At 22.4% G+C, this 15,945-nt stretch overlaps 13 protein-coding genes and 2 non-coding genes across 15 annotated transcripts, besides 22 other annotated features; 9 read left to right on the plus strand and 6 right to left on the minus strand. All coding sequences in view use genetic code 5, as the record gives it.

Moving 5' to 3' along the window:
- The first annotated feature begins 1,125 nt into the window (after window positions 1-1,125).
- Window positions 1,126-1,191, plus strand: a tRNA (tRNA-Ile).
- Window positions 1,189-1,257, minus strand: a tRNA (tRNA-Gln).
- A 5-nt stretch (window positions 1,258-1,262) lies between these two features.
- Window positions 1,263-1,331, plus strand: a tRNA (tRNA-Met).
- On the plus strand, window positions 1,332-2,348 carry ND2 (NADH dehydrogenase subunit 2). Its single transcript has one exon. The coding sequence runs from the start codon at window positions 1,332-1,334 to the stop codon at window positions 2,346-2,348; it is 1,017 nt and encodes a 338-aa protein (YP_001425539.1).
- Window positions 2,349-2,414, plus strand: a tRNA (tRNA-Trp).
- Window positions 2,408-2,471, minus strand: a tRNA (tRNA-Cys).
- A 2-nt stretch (window positions 2,472-2,473) lies between these two features.
- Window positions 2,474-2,540, minus strand: a tRNA (tRNA-Tyr).
- COX1 (cytochrome c oxidase subunit I) lies at window positions 2,539-4,077 on the plus strand. Its single transcript has one exon. The coding sequence runs from the start codon at window positions 2,539-2,541 to the stop codon at window positions 4,075-4,077; it is 1,539 nt and encodes a 512-aa protein (YP_001425540.1).
- Window positions 4,073-4,138, plus strand: a tRNA (tRNA-Leu).
- Window positions 4,139-4,144: 6 nt separating this feature from the next.
- Window positions 4,145-4,832, plus strand: COX2 (cytochrome c oxidase subunit II). The gene has a single exon. A coding segment is annotated over exon 1 (688 nt).
- Window positions 4,833-4,903, plus strand: a tRNA (tRNA-Lys).
- Window positions 4,903-4,969, plus strand: a tRNA (tRNA-Asp).
- On the plus strand, window positions 4,970-5,134 carry ATP8 (ATP synthase F0 subunit 8). Its single transcript has one exon. The coding sequence runs from the start codon at window positions 4,970-4,972 to the stop codon at window positions 5,132-5,134; it is 165 nt and encodes a 54-aa protein (YP_001425542.1).
- Window positions 5,128-5,805, plus strand: ATP6 (ATP synthase F0 subunit 6). The gene has a single exon. It carries the CDS (start codon window positions 5,128-5,130, stop codon window positions 5,803-5,805), a length of 678 nt encoding a protein of 225 aa, YP_001425543.1.
- On the plus strand, window positions 5,805-6,593 carry COX3 (cytochrome c oxidase subunit III). Its single transcript has one exon. The coding sequence runs from the start codon at window positions 5,805-5,807 to the stop codon at window positions 6,591-6,593; it is 789 nt and encodes a 262-aa protein (YP_001425544.1).
- Window positions 6,594-6,600: 7 nt separating this feature from the next.
- Window positions 6,601-6,665, plus strand: a tRNA (tRNA-Gly).
- On the plus strand, window positions 6,666-7,019 carry ND3 (NADH dehydrogenase subunit 3). Its single transcript has one exon. The coding sequence runs from the start codon at window positions 6,666-6,668 to the stop codon at window positions 7,017-7,019; it is 354 nt and encodes a 117-aa protein (YP_001425545.1).
- A 2-nt stretch (window positions 7,020-7,021) lies between these two features.
- Window positions 7,022-7,086, plus strand: a tRNA (tRNA-Ala).
- Window positions 7,086-7,150, plus strand: a tRNA (tRNA-Arg).
- Window positions 7,149-7,214, plus strand: a tRNA (tRNA-Asn).
- Window positions 7,215-7,282, plus strand: a tRNA (tRNA-Ser).
- A 2-nt stretch (window positions 7,283-7,284) lies between these two features.
- Window positions 7,285-7,351, plus strand: a tRNA (tRNA-Glu).
- An 18-nt stretch (window positions 7,352-7,369) lies between these two features.
- Window positions 7,370-7,436, minus strand: a tRNA (tRNA-Phe).
- Window positions 7,437-9,156, minus strand: ND5 (NADH dehydrogenase subunit 5). Its single transcript has one exon. A coding segment is annotated over exon 1 (1,720 nt).
- Window positions 9,157-9,171: 15 nt separating this feature from the next.
- Window positions 9,172-9,236, minus strand: a tRNA (tRNA-His).
- On the minus strand, window positions 9,237-10,575 carry ND4 (NADH dehydrogenase subunit 4). The gene has a single exon. A coding segment is annotated over exon 1 (1,339 nt).
- Window positions 10,569-10,865, minus strand: ND4L (NADH dehydrogenase subunit 4L). Its single transcript has one exon. It carries the CDS (start codon window positions 10,863-10,865, stop codon window positions 10,569-10,571), a length of 297 nt encoding a protein of 98 aa, YP_001425548.1.
- Window positions 10,866-10,867: 2 nt separating this feature from the next.
- Window positions 10,868-10,932, plus strand: a tRNA (tRNA-Thr).
- Window positions 10,933-10,998, minus strand: a tRNA (tRNA-Pro).
- A 2-nt stretch (window positions 10,999-11,000) lies between these two features.
- On the plus strand, window positions 11,001-11,525 carry ND6 (NADH dehydrogenase subunit 6). Its single transcript has one exon. The coding sequence runs from the start codon at window positions 11,001-11,003 to the stop codon at window positions 11,523-11,525; it is 525 nt and encodes a 174-aa protein (YP_001425549.1).
- Window positions 11,525-12,661, plus strand: CYTB (cytochrome b). Its single transcript has one exon. The coding sequence runs from the start codon at window positions 11,525-11,527 to the stop codon at window positions 12,659-12,661; it is 1,137 nt and encodes a 378-aa protein (YP_001425550.1).
- Window positions 12,660-12,727, plus strand: a tRNA (tRNA-Ser).
- A 16-nt stretch (window positions 12,728-12,743) lies between these two features.
- On the minus strand, window positions 12,744-13,682 carry ND1 (NADH dehydrogenase subunit 1). The gene has a single exon. It carries the CDS (start codon window positions 13,680-13,682, stop codon window positions 12,744-12,746), a length of 939 nt encoding a protein of 312 aa, YP_001425551.1.
- A 10-nt stretch (window positions 13,683-13,692) lies between these two features.
- Window positions 13,693-13,757, minus strand: a tRNA (tRNA-Leu).
- A 2-nt stretch (window positions 13,758-13,759) lies between these two features.
- 16S rRNA lies at window positions 13,760-15,086 on the minus strand. The gene has a single exon. It is a non-coding gene; the product is annotated as a l-rRNA (ribosomal RNA).
- Window positions 15,087-15,158, minus strand: a tRNA (tRNA-Val).
- Window positions 15,158-15,943, minus strand: 12S rRNA. Its single transcript has one exon. It is a non-coding gene; the product is annotated as a s-rRNA (ribosomal RNA).
- Between the last annotated feature and the right edge of the window lie 2 nt (window positions 15,944-15,945).

A 15,945-nucleotide genomic window follows, 5' to 3' on the forward strand; every position in this document is an offset into this window, starting at 1 on the left:
AACTAATTAAAAATTTTAATTTAACTGAATTTTTAATAGATTAATTTTTAAATAAATTAAATAAGTAAATTAAAATCATAATTTAATTTAAATAAATAATTTCTAATAATAAAATTTTCTTTATACAATTATAATTAATTATTAATTTTAATAATCAAAAATTGGTAATTACTCATATATAAATACTTATTTAATAAATTGATAAAATATTACCCCTATTAATATTTACTCTTTATTTTATTAAATAAATAAAAATAAATAAATAAATTAATTAAAGTTATTAATAATAAAAATTAGTAATTATTTATTTACTAATAAATATTTTTTAATTTATTAAGATAATTATAAATTGGTAAATACTCATACAATAAAAATTTAGTTATCCCCTAATAACTTTTATATATATATATAATAAATTCATTATATAAAATATTCATAATTTAATTTTAATATATATAAATTAAATTAGTAAATAAATTTTAACATAAATATATATGAATATATTAAAAAAAACTCCATAAATTAAAAAGGATCTATTTTTTTTTTTTTTTTTTTTTTAAAAATATTATAATATAAAACATTTTCTAAATTTATACCTCTCAAATTTTATATTGAGGCGTGCAAAATCTGAATTTTAGTCTATATACCAATATAGATTAATAGATATCTATTAATATATAAATATTTAATTAATTAATAGATATCTATTAATTTAGATCAAAAAAAAATTTAAATTCAATTAAGAATATCACTAATTAAATCTTTATTAATAAGTATTTATCTAATTATTATGTTGAAATTGATTTATTAAAAAAAATAATTTATTAATGTATGGGATAGTTATTTATATTAATTATATAAATAATTTATTAATTATTATATATTTATATGTTTATTCATATTTTAATATATATATAAATATATGAATAAATATATATAAATATATATATATATATATATATGCAAAAATTAATTATTTACATATAAAAAAATTTTTATAAAAATCATAACTACTAAATTTTATTATGTAAATAAATTATAATAATAAAAAAAAAATATTTCTTTTTCAAAAATTTTAGTATAAAGAAAAAAAAAAAAAAAAAAAAACATGAGAAACCTACTTTTAATGAATTGCCTGATAAAAAGGATTACCTTGATAGGGTAAATCATGTAATAATATTACATTCATTATATTTAATAGAATTAAACTATTTCTAAAAGTATCAAAAACTTTTGTGCATCATACACCAAAATATAATTATAAAAAGATAAGCTAATTAAGCTACTGGGCTCATACCCCATTTATAAAGGTTCTAATCCTTTTCTTTTTAATTTTTAATAATTCATCAAAAATTATATTTTTCGGAATTTTAATAATAGGAACATTAATTTCTATTTCTGCTAATTCATGGTTAGGTGCTTGAATAGGGTTAGAAATTAATTTATTAGCTTTTATCCCCCTAATAAGAGATGATAAATTAATATCAACAGAAGCCTCATTAAAGTATTTCTTAACTCAAGCATTAGCATCTTCAGTATTTCTATTCGCAGTGATTCTGTTTTTACTAAATTCAAGTAAAACAAATTCAAATTATTTTATAGAAATAATAATCTTTTCTTCTCTTCTTTTAAAAAGAGGTTCTGCTCCATTTCATTTTTGATTCCCTAATGTAATAGAAGGACTTTCATGAACAAATGCATTAATTTTAATGACTTGACAAAAAATTGCACCTTTAATATTAATTTCTTATATTATTTTTAAGCCATTAATTATTACAAGTATTATTCTTTCAAGATTAATTGGTGCTTTAGGTGGATTGAATCAAACTTCTTTACGTAAATTAATAGCTTATTCTTCTATCAATCATTTAGGATGAATATTAGCAGCAATATATAATAGAAATTTATTATGAATAACATATTTTTTATTTTATTCATTTCTTTCATTTGCTATAATCTTTATATTCAATATATTTAAAACTTCTCATATTAACCAATTATTTTCATTATTTTTTCATTCAAAGGTTATAAAATTTTTTTTATTTTTTAATTTATTATCATTAGGAGGATTACCTCCATTTTTAGGATTTTTCCCTAAATGAATTGTTATTCAATCTTTAACTATTAATAATCAATTATTTTTATTAACATTTATAGTATTAATAACATTAATTACTTTATATTTTTATATACGATTATCATATAGAGCTTTTATATTAAATTATTATGAAAATAATTGATTAAACTATTCTATATTCAAATCTAGTTATATGAAAATTTTTATAACTTTTTCATTTATTTCAATTTTTGGGTTATTCCTAATTTCTTCTTTATATTTTTTATTTTAAAGGCTTTAAGTTAAATAAACTAATAGCYTTCAAAGCTATAAATATAAGAATAATCTTTTAAGCCTTAGTAAATTATTTACTCCTTTAGAATTGCAGTCTAATGTCATTATTGACTATAAGGCCAATGATTAAAGAGAAATAATTCTCATAAATAGATTTACAGTCTATTGCCTAAACTTCAGCCATTTAATCGCAACAATGGTTATTTTCAACTAATCATAAAGATATTGGAACTTTATATTTTATTTTTGGAGCTTGATCCGGAATAATTGGAACTTCTTTAAGAATTCTAATTCGAGCTGARTTAGGACATCCTKGAGCTTTAATTGGAGATGATCAAATTTATAATGTAATTGTTACAGCTCATGCTTTTATTATAATTTTTTTTATAGTAATGCCAATTATAATTGGAGGATTTGGAAATTGATTAGTTCCATTAATACTAGGAGCTCCAGATATAGCATTCCCTCGAATAAATAATATAAGTTTTTGACTTTTACCTCCTGCATTAACTTTATTATTAGTTAGTAGTATAGTAGARAACGGAGCTGGAACAGGATGAACAGTTTACCCTCCTCTATCTTCTAATATTGCTCATGGAGGAGCTTCTGTTGATTTAGCTATTTTCTCTCTTCATTTAGCAGGAATTTCTTCAATTTTAGGAGCTGTAAATTTTATTACTACAGTTATTAATATACGATCAACAGGAATTACTTTTGATCGAATACCTTTATTTGTTTGATCAGTAGTAATTACAGCTTTATTACTTTTATTATCATTACCAGTATTAGCAGGAGCTATTACAATACTTTTAACAGACCGAAATCTTAATACATCATTCTTTGACCCTGCAGGAGGAGGAGATCCAATTTTATACCAACATTTATTTTGATTCTTTGGACACCCTGAAGTTTATATTTTAATTTTACCTGGATTTGGAATAATTTCTCATATTATTAGTCAAGAATCAGGTAAAAAGGAAACATTCGGTTCATTAGGGATGATTTATGCCATATTAGCTATTGGATTATTAGGATTTATTGTTTGAGCTCATCATATATTTACAGTAGGAATAGACGTTGATACACGAGCTTACTTTACTTCAGCTACTATAATTATTGCTGTACCAACTGGAATTAAGATTTTTAGTTGATTAGCAACTCTTTATGGAACTCAATTAAACTATTCCCCTGCTACTTTATGAGCTTTAGGATTTGTATTTTTATTCACTGTAGGAGGTTTAACTGGAGTTGTTTTAGCTAACTCTTCAGTTGATATTATTTTACATGATACATACTATGTAGTAGCTCACTTCCATTATGTTTTATCAATGGGAGCTGTATTTGCTATTATAGCAGGATTTGTTCACTGATATCCTTTATTTACAGGATTAACTTTAAATACTAAGATATTAAAAAGTCAATTTGCTATTATATTTATTGGGGTAAATTTAACATTCTTCCCTCAACATTTCTTAGGATTAGCAGGAATACCACGACGATATTCAGACTACCCAGATGCTTACACAACTTGAAATGTAATTTCTACAATTGGGTCAACAATTTCTTTATTAGGAATTTTATTCTTCTTCTTTATTATTTGAGAAAGTCTTGTATCTCAACGTCAAGTTTTATTCCCTGTTCAATTAAATTCATCAATTGAATGATTACAAAATACTCCACCAGCTGAACATAGTTATTCTGAATTGCCTTTATTAACTAATTTCTAATATGGCAGATTAGTGCAATGGATTTAAGCTCCATATATAAAGTATTTTACTTTTATTAGAATAATAAATGTCAACATGAGCAAATTTAGGTTCACAAGATAGTTCTTCTCCTTTAATAGAACAATTAATCTTTTTCCATGATCACGCACTTTTAATTTTAGTAATAATTACTGTACTTGTAGGATACTTAATGTTTATATTATTTTTTAACAAATATGTAAATCGATATTTATTACACGGACAAACTATTGAAATTATTTGAACAATTTTACCTGCAATTATTTTATTATTTATTGCTTTCCCTTCTCTTCGACTTTTATATTTACTTGATGAAATTAATGAACCTTCAATTACTTTAAAGGCAATTGGTCATCAGTGATATTGAAGTTATGAATATTCAGATTTTGCAAATATTGAATTTGATTCATATATAATTCCTACTAACGAATTATCAATTGATAGCTTTCGTTTATTAGATGTAGATAATCGAGTAGTTTTACCAATAAATTCTCAAGTTCGAATTTTAGTAACTGCCGCTGATGTAATTCATTCTTGAACTATCCCAGCACTAGGAGTAAAGGTAGATGGAACTCCTGGTCGACTAAATCAAACAAATTTTTTAATTAACCGACCAGGTTTATTTTACGGACAATGTTCAGAAATTTGTGGAGCTAATCATAGTTTTATACCAATTGTAATTGAAAGAATTCCAGTAAATTACTTTATTAAGTGAATTTCTAATAATATAAATTCTTCATTAGATGACTGAAAGCAAGTACTGGTCTCTTAAACCATTTTATAGTAAATTAGCACTTACTTCTAATGAAAAAATTAGTTAAATATATAACATTAGTTTGTCAAACTAAAATTATCAATTTATTGATATTTTTTAATTCCTCAAATAGCACCTATTGGTTGATTAAGCTTATTTATTATTTTTTCAATTGCTTTTGTAATTTTTAATGTAATAAATTACTATTCATTTATTCCTTCTATACCTAAATCAAATTTAATTAATAAAACACAATCTACAAATTCATTAAATTGAAAATGATAACAAATTTATTCTCAGTATTTGACCCTTCTTCTAGTATTTTTAATTTATCATTAAATTGATTAAGAACATTTTTAGGAATTTTAATAATTCCTTCTAGATATTGATTAATACCTTCTCGTTACCATATTTTTTGAAATAATATTTTACTAACTCTTCATAAAGAATTCAAAACTCTTTTAGGACCTATAGGAGCTAATGGATCAACTTTTATTTTCGTTTCATTATTTTCTATAATTCTTTTTAATAATTTTATGGGATTATTCCCTTACATTTTTACAAGTACAAGTCATTTAACTTTAACTCTTACTTTAGCTCTTCCTTTATGATTATGTTTTATATTATTTGGATGAATCAATAATACACAACATATATTTGCTCATTTAGTACCTCAAGGAACTCCAGCAGTTTTAATACCTTTTATGGTTTGCATTGAAACAATTAGTAATGTAATTCGACCAGGTACTTTAGCTGTTCGATTAACAGCTAATATAATTGCTGGACATTTATTATTAACTCTTTTAGGTAATACAGGTCCTTCTATATCAACAATTTTATTAAGACTTTTAATTATTACACAAATTGCTTTATTAGTTCTTGAATCAGCTGTTGCTATAATTCAATCTTATGTATTTGCTGTTCTTAGAACCCTATATTCTAGTGAAGTAAACTAATGTCAACTCACTCAAACCACCCATTTCACTTAGTAGATTATAGTCCATGACCATTAACAGCTTCAATTGGAGCTATAACAACTGTCGCTGGAATAGTAAAGTGATTCCATCAATATGATGTTTCATTATTCTTATTAGGTAATATTATTACTATCTTAACTGTTTACCAATGATGACGAGATGTTTCTCGAGAAGGAACTTTTCAAGGTCTTCATACTGACGCAGTAACTACAGGTTTACGATGAGGAATAATTTTATTTATTTTATCAGAAGTTTTATTTTTTGTTTCATTCTTTTGAGCTTTTTTTCATAGTAGTCTTTCTCCATCAATTGAATTAGGAGCTATATGACCTCCTATAGGAATTACTCCATTTAATCCATTCCAAATTCCTTTATTAAATACAGTAATTTTATTAACTTCAGGAATTACTGTAACTTGAGCTCATCATAGTTTAATGGAAGGAAATCACTCCCAAACTACTCAAGGATTATTTTTTACAGTAATTTTAGGAATTTATTTTACTATTCTTCAAGCATACGAATATATTGAAGCTCCATTTACAATTGCTGACTCTGTTTATGGTTCAACATTTTTTATAGCAACAGGATTCCATGGAGTTCATGTTTTAATTGGAACTACTTTTTTATTAGTATGTTTAATTCGTCACTTAAACAATCATTTTTCTAAAAATCATCATTTTGGATTTGAAGCTGCTGCTTGATATTGACATTTTGTTGATATCGTTTGATTATTCCTTTATGTTTCAATTTACTGATGAGGAGGTTAATTAATTAATCTATATAGTATAAAAAGTATATTTGACTTCCAATCATATGGTCTATTATTAATAGTATAGATAATTTTATCAATTTTAACAATTAGTTCAATTATTTTATTAATTTCAATTGTAGTAATATTACTAGCCTCAATTCTTTCAAAAAAAACATTAGCTGATCGAGAAAAAGCATCCCCATTTGAATGTGGATTTGATCCAAAATCATCTTCTCGATTACCTTTTTCACTTCGATTTTTTTTAATTACAATTATTTTTCTTATTTTTGATGTAGAAATTGCTTTAATTCTTCCTATTATCTTAATTATTAAATTTTCTAATTTAATAATATGAACAATTACATCAATTATTTTTATTTTAATTTTATTACTAGGTCTTTATCATGAATGAAATCAAGGAATATTAAACTGATCAAATTAATTAGGGTTGTAGTTAATTATAACATTTGATTTGCATTCAAAAAGTATTGAAATTTCAATCTACCTTGAATATGAAGCGATTTATTGCAATTAGTTTCGACCTAATCTTAGGTAATTTTACCCTTATTCTTTAATTGAAGCCAAAAAGAGGCTTATCACTGTTAATGATAGAAATGAGATCAATACTCCAATTAAAGAAGTATGATGTTCAAGTAAAAGCTGCTAACTTTTTTCTTTTAATGGTTAAATTCCATTTATACTTCTTTATTTATATAGTTTAATAAAAACATTACATTTTCATTGTAAAATTAAAAATATTTTTTTTTATAAATTACTAAAAAAAATTCACTATATTCAAAGATTAAATTAATCTCCCTAACATCTTCAGTGTCATACTCTAAATATAAGCTATTTGAATATAAACAAATTATATACATATATAAAATTATAATTCAAAAAATAAAACTTAATAAATAAATCTTTAAATTATTATTTTGTAATATTTGATTTAATTGAGAATTTTTAACTAAATTTAAATACAATTGTTGACCTCCAAAATATTCTGATCAACCTTGATCAAATGATTTAACTACTATATTTCCAACAATTAAAGAATAATTAATAATTCCATAAGTAGAAATATAAGGTATAAACCACATAGAACCTAAAAAATAAGAAAAATTATAATTATTTAAAGCCTTATTATAAAAAAATAAAGAAACATTAGAAATTATATAACCTATAATACCCCCAACAATACAAACAAATAATGTTAATAATTTTAAATAAGAAGGAAGAACAACTACTATAGGAGTAGGAAAAATCAATCATCTTAACATTCTCCCACCAAAAATTCTTAAAATTAATAAACCTATTATACTTTTCAATATTACTCAACCTTCATCATTTAATATATTTAAAGAAGAAAAATTAGAATCACCAGTTATTGTATAATAAACTAACCGAAAAGAATAACATACAGTTAAACCTGTTGAAAAAAAATAAAGAAAAAAAGAAAATATATTAATATAAGATAAAGAAACTGTTTCTAAAATTAAATCCTTAGAATAAAATCCAGCTAAAAAAGGTATACCACATAAAGCTAAATTAGCTACATTAAAACAAGAAGAAGTTAATGGTATTATTAATCTTAAACTTCCCATTAATCGAATATCTTGAGAATTATTTATATTATGAATAATAGCCCCAGCACATATAAATAATAAAGCCTTAAATAAAGCATGAGTCAATAAATGAAAAAATGCTAACTTATAATAACCTATTGATAAAATTCTTATTATTAATCCTAATTGTCTTAAAGTAGATAAAGCAATAATTTTCTTTAAATCAAATTCATAATTAGCTCCTAACCCTGCTATAAATATTGTTAATCCAGATAATAATAATAATAAATTACCCAATCATGAACTTCTTAATAAAATATTAAATCGAATTAATAAATAAACACCAGCAGTTACCAAAGTTGAAGAATGAACTAAAGCTGAAACTGGCGTAGGAGCTGCTATAGCAGCTGGTAATCAAGAAGAAAAAGGAATTTGAGCTCTTTTAGTTATTGCAGCTAACATAACTAATCCTCCTACAATTATTATTTCTATATTACTTTTTATTACTTCTAAATAAAAAATATAATTTCAACTCCCATAATTTAATATTCAAGCAATAGCTAATAAAAGAGCAACATCACCAATTCGATTAGATAAAGCTGTTAATATACCAGCATTATAAGACTTAACATTTTGAAAATAAATTACTAAACAATATGAAACTAATCCTAAACCATCTCATCCTAATAAAATACTAATTAAATTAGGACTAATAATTAATAATATTATAGAAGTAACAAATATTAATACTAATATAATAAATCGATTAATTTTATAATCACTTTCTATATATTCCTTACTATAAAAAATAACTAATGAAGAAATTATTAAAACAAAAGATATAAAAATTAAACTTATTCAATCAAATAATAAAGTTATAACAATATTTATTGAATTCATCGAAACAACTTCCCACTCAATAAAAATTCTATAATCATTTATAATAAAAACAAGTCCTATAAAAAAGGAAAACAATCTAAAAAAAAATAATCTTACAAAACTAATTGTACAAATTGATATATATTTCACGGTTTAAAAAGAAAATCTCTTATCATTGACACCACAAATCAATATTTTTATTAAACTATTTAAACATAATCATAATATACATATATCACCCTTTAAAATTAACAAATTTAAAGGAAATCAATGTAAAAATAAAAGTAAAAATTCTCGAACAGAACCTCCTCTAAAAGAATAAATTCCAGAAAAAATTTTACCGTGTTGACTATAAGCATATAAATATAAAGTATAAGCAGCTCTAAAAAAAGACAATAATGATAATATAAATATAGAAACTCATGATCAACTAACAATTCTATTAATTAAAGAAATTTCTCCTAATAAATTTAAAGTAGGTGGAGCAGCTATATTAGCAGATCTTAATAAAAATCATCATAATGCTATAGAAGGTATAAAATTTAATATCCCCTTATTAATTAATAATCTTCGTCTTCCTGTTCGTTCATAAGAAATATTAGCCAAACAAAATAATCCTGAAGAACATAAACCATGAGCAATTATTAAAGTATAAGAACCACAAATTCCTATATAAGTTAAAGTTATTAATCCAGCTAATACAATTCCTATATGAGCAACTGAAGAATAAGCAATTAAAGCCTTTAAATCTGTTTGACGTAAACAAATTAATCTAACTAATACTCCCCCTACTAATCTAATTCTAATTCAAATAAAATTAAATTTTAATCCTATTAATTGTAAAAAAGGAAATACCCGTAATAATCCATAACCCCCTAACTTTAATATAATTCCAGCTAAAATTATTGAACCAGAAACAGGAGCTTCTACATGAGCCTTAGGTAATCATAAATGAACTAAAAATATAGGTATTTTTACTAAAAAAGCCATAACTAAAGAAAAATAAAGAATTTCATAATTAAATATATAATTATTTAATAAATAAAAATTTAAAGTTCCAGTAGCCTTATATAAATAAAAAATACCAACTAATATTGGTAAAGAAACTAATAAAGTATAAAATAATAAATATACCCCCGCTTGCAAACGTTCAGGTTGATAACCTCACCCTAAAATTAAAAACAAAGTAGGAATTAATCTACTTTCAAAAAATAAATAAAATATAAATAATCTCATTCTACTAAAAGTTAATACTAATAAAATTAATAATAAAATAATATTTAATAAAAATAAATTAGTATAATTTCTATACTTATAAATAGATTCACTAGCCATTAATATTAAAGATACAATTCATAATCTTAATAAAATTAATCCATAAGAAATTATATCACATCCAAATAAATAAGAAATTGATATAAAATAATTTCTATACATATTTATTAAAATAAAAACAAAACTTAATAAAAATAATAAACTTTGCACCATTCAATAAGTATTATATATTAAACACAACGGAAATAAAAACAAAATTCTAATAATAATTTTTAACATTGTAAAATATTAAATCTTTGAAAATAATCATTTCCATGAGTACGAATTATTGATACTAAAATTGAAAGACCTAATGCTCCTTCACATACACTAAAAGTTAAAAATATTATTCTAAAAAAATTTTCATAATTTAATATATTTAAATAAATAAATAATAAAAGAAATAATCTTAAAACAATATATTCTAATCTTAACAATATAGATAATAAATGCTTTCGATTAGAAACAAAAGTAAATACTCCTATAATAAATAAAATACTTGGTAAGCTTCAATTTAAAATTGCTATCATTAGTTTTAATAGTTTAACAAAAACATTGGTCTTGTAAATCAAAAATAAGATTATTTCTTTTAAAACTTCAAGAGAAAAGAAATTTCTTTATCATTAATCCCCAAAATTAATATTTTAATTAAACTACCTCTTGATATTATACAATGAATTTTATTAACTCTTTTAATTATTTTTAATTTTATTTTTATAAATATAAAACATCCATTAGCAATAGGATTAACTCTATTAATCCAAACTACATTAGTAACTTTAACATCAGGTCTTATAACTAAAAGATTTTGATTTTCATATATTTTATTTTTAGTATTCTTAGGAGGTATATTAGTTTTATTTATTTATGTAACTTCTTTAGCATCAAACGAAATATTTTCATTTTCAATTAAATTATTATTTATTTCATTAATAATATTTTCTGTAATAATAATTACATTATTTTTTATAGACAAAAATATTTTACTACAATACCAAAATTTAGAAATTAAATCTATTTATGATATAAATTCTTACTTAATAGAAAATTCTTTATCTCTTAATAAATTATATAATTATCCAACTAATTTATTAACAATTTTATTAATAAATTACTTATTAATTACATTAATTGCTGTAGTTAAAATTACTAAATTATTTAAGGGTCCTCTTCGACCAATATTTAACTAATGAACAAACCTTTACGAATCAAACACCCAATCTTTAGAATTGCTAATAGTGCTTTAGTAGATTTACCAGCACCTATTAATATTTCAGCTTGATGAAATTTTGGATCTTTATTATTTTTATGTTTAATAATTCAAATTTTAACTGGTTTATTTTTAGCAATACATTATACTGCAGATATTAATTTAGCTTTTAATAGAGTTAATCATATTTGTCGAGATGTAAATTATGGATGATTACTACGAACTATACATGCTAATGGTGCATCATTTTTCTTTATTTGTATTTATTTACATGTAGGACGAGGAATTTATTACGGATCATACTTATTTACTCCAACTTGATTAGTAGGAGTAATTATCTTATTTTTAGTTATAGGAACAGCATTTATAGGATATGTTTTACCATGAGGTCAAATATCTTTTTGAGGAGCTACAGTTATTACTAATTTATTATCAGCCATTCCTTACCTAGGTATTGATTTAGTTCAATGAGTATGAGGAGGATTTGCTGTAGATAATGCTACATTAACTCGATTTTTTACATTCCATTTCATTTTACCATTCATTGTATTAGCTGCAACATTAATTCACATTTTATTTTTACATGAAACTGGRTCAAATAACCCTATAGGATTAAATTCTAATATTGATAAAATTCCATTCCACCCATACTTCACTTTCAAGGATATTGTAGGATTTATCGTCATAACAATAATTTTACTTCTATTAGTATTAATTAATCCTTACCTTTTAGGAGATCCTGATAATTTTATTCCTGCTAATCCATTAGTAACACCAGTTCATATTCAACCAGAATGATATTTCTTATTTGCTTATGCTATTTTACGTTCAATTCCTAATAAATTAGGAGGAGTAATTGCTCTAGTTCTTTCTATTGCAATTTTAGCTATTTTACCATTTTATCATTTAAGAAAATTCCGAGGAATTCAATTTTACCCTATTAATCAAATTTTATTTTGAGTAATAGTAGTAACAGTAATCTTATTAACATGAATTGGAGCTCGACCAGTTGAAGAACCTTATGTTTTAGTAGGACAAATTTTAACTGTAGTTTACTTTGCATATTTCATATTTAATCCTTTAATTATTAAATGATGAGATAATTTATTAAATTAGTTAATGAGCTTGAAATAAGCATATGTTTTGAAAACATAAGATAGAAATCAAATTTTCTATTAACTTTACTAAAATTAATTCATTAAATTAAATAAAATAAAAAAATCTTAAACCCTACAAAAAATAATAAAAAATTTAATGAAAAAGGTAAAAAACTCTTTCAAGCTAAATATATTAATTTATCATATCGAAATCGAGGTAATGTTCCACGAACTCAAATAAATATAAAAGAAACAAATGTTAACTTAACATAAAAAAATACATGAAAAACATCACTTCCCAAAAATATTACACAAAATAATATTCTTATAAACAAAATACTTGCATATTCTGCTAAAAAAATTAAAGCAAATCCTCCTCTTCTATATTCTACATTAAATCCAGAAACTAATTCTGATTCCCCTTCAGCAAAATCAAAAGGAGTTCGATTAGTTTCAGCTAAAGAAATTCTAAATCATACTAAAGCTATAGGAAATATAATAAATAAAAATCAAATAAATATTTGATACTTATAAAATATTAACATATTATAACCCCCAATTAAAAAAATAAAACTTAATAATACTAAAGCTAATCTAACTTCATAAGAAATAGTTTGAGCAACAGCTCGTAAACCTCCTAATAAAGCATAATTTGAATTTGAAGATCAACCTGCAATTATTACTGTATAAACACCTAAACTTGTACAACAAAGAAAAAATAACAACCCTAAATTAAACGAAAAAAGTTTAACAAATATAGGTATACATATCCAAACCAATAAAGACAAAAATAATGAAAAAATTGGTGAAAAATAATAAGAAATATAATTAGACAATAAAGGATAAGTTTGTTCCTTAGTAAATAATTTAATTGCATCACAAAAAGGCTGAGGAATTCCTGCAATTCCAACCTTATTAGGTCCCTTACGAATTTGAATATATCCTAAAACCTTTCGTTCTAAAAGAGTTAAAAATGCTACTCTTACTAATACAAAAATAATTAATAATAATCTTCCAATAATAAATAATAAATTTTCTATAAAAAACAAGTACTATTTGTAATAAAAATTACATAAATAAATTCTAAATTTATTGCACTAATCTGCCAAAATAGTAATTATATTAATTATATTCAATATAAAAATAATAATTTATCAAATATTAGGTCCTTTCGTACTGAAATATTTTCATTTTTTAAAGATAGAAACCAACCTGGCTTACGCCGGTTTGAACTCAGATCATGTAAGAATTTAAAAGTCGAACAGACTTAAAATTTAAGCGGCTACACCTAAAATTATATCTTAATCCAACATCGAGGTCGCAATCTTTTTTATCGATATGAACTCTCCAAAAAAATTACGCTGTTATCCCTAAAGTAACTTGTTTTTTTAATCGCTAATAACGGATCAATTATTCATAAATTAATGATTTAAACAATTAAAAGTTTATTAAATTTTAATATCACCCCAATAAAATATAATCTATTATTATAATAAAAAGAATCTAAAAAATTATAATAATATAAATATAAAGATTTATAGGGTCTTCTCGTCTTTTAAATAAATTTTAGCTTTTTGACTAAAAAATAAAATTCTATTATAAATTTTCATGAAACAGTTAATATCTCGTCCAACCATTCATACCAGCCTTCAATTAAAAGACTAATGATTATGCTACCTTTGCACAGTTAGTATACTGCGGCCATTTAAAATGTTTCAGTGGGCAGGTCAGACTTTAAAAAAAAATCAAAAAGACATGTTTTTGTTAAACAGGCGAACATTATTTTTGCCGAGTTCTTTATAAAAACTTTTCATTTATATTTATTTATACATTTTAATATACTAATTTTATCATAATTTTTTCATTTTAATTATTAAAATGAATACTTTAATAAAAATTTAAAATTTTAATAAATAATAATTATTATAAAATAAATTATAACACTTTTATTAATAATAGCTATTTCTAAGCTTATATTTATTAACATATTTATTTATTTTTAAAAATTTATTTTACAGCTTATCCCATAAAATATTAAAATTAAATATTTATTTAATTAATTTATTTAATTAAATAATATAAAATTTCTAAATTAAATTTATTTCTTAAAGAACTAGATACCTTTAAAAACGAATAACATTTCATTTCTAATATATTATTAAAAATAATTTTGCCACATTAACTTTCATAATATATTAACTCTTTTAAAATCGAGAAAATTATTTTAAATAATTTTTATTTGATAAACCCTGATACACAAGGTACAATAAATTAAATTTTCTTTTAAAATAAAAATTTTTCAAATTATTTCAATTTTCTTTCACAATACTATTACACTATAATTAATATTATTTTTTCTTTATTAAATACTAAAACAATTCAATTTATAATTATTTTTAATAATTTAAAATATAAAAAAAAATTTATTAATAAATAAAATCTAATCAATTTATATTGATTTGCACAAAAATCTTTTCAATGTAAATGAAATACTTTACTAAATAAGCTTTAAATTGCATTCTAGGTACACTTTCCAGTACATCTACTATGTTACGACTTATCTTACCTTAGTAGTAAGAGTGACGGGCGATGTGTGCATATTTTAGAGCTAAAATCAAATTATTAATCTTTATAATTTTACTATCAAATCCACCTTCAATAAATATTTCAAATTTATATCCGTTTAAATAAATTTATTGTAACCCATTTCTACTTAAATATTAGCTACACCTTGATCTGATATATTTTCTTTTAAAAAATTTTGAAAATTAACATTCTTATAAAATATTCTAATAACGACGGTATATAAACTGATTACAAACTTAAGTAAGGTCCATCGTGGATTATCGATTACAGAACAGGTTCCTCTGAATAGACTAAAATACCGCCAAATTTTTTAAGTTTCAAGAACATAACTACTACTACCTTAGTTTTTTAATTTACATTTTAAATGATAGGGTATCTAATCCTAGTTTATTACTAAAATTTTCAAGCTTCAATTATTCTAATAAAAAAATTTATAAATTTAAAATTTCACCTAATAAATTTATTTTTATTTTATAAATAAACAATTTAACTTCAACTAAAAAAAATTTATTTGCATTATTCGTATAACCGCGRCTGCTGGCACAAATTTAGCCAATACTCTTTAGTATTACTATTTCTAAGTTTCCTTAATTAATAATATTAATTACTGCGGATAAAAAAAAATTATTTATTATTAAAATAAATAAATATTCATATAAAAATTTACATATAAATTAAACTAATAATAAATTTACAAGCCAAAATAAAACTTTATAC

The sequence above is a fragment of the mitochondrial genome of Lucilia sericata (genome assembly GCF_015586225.1).
Source record: "Lucilia sericata mitochondrion, complete genome".
In the NCBI taxonomy this organism is placed as follows: Eukaryota; Metazoa; Arthropoda; class Insecta; order Diptera; family Calliphoridae; genus Lucilia; species Lucilia sericata.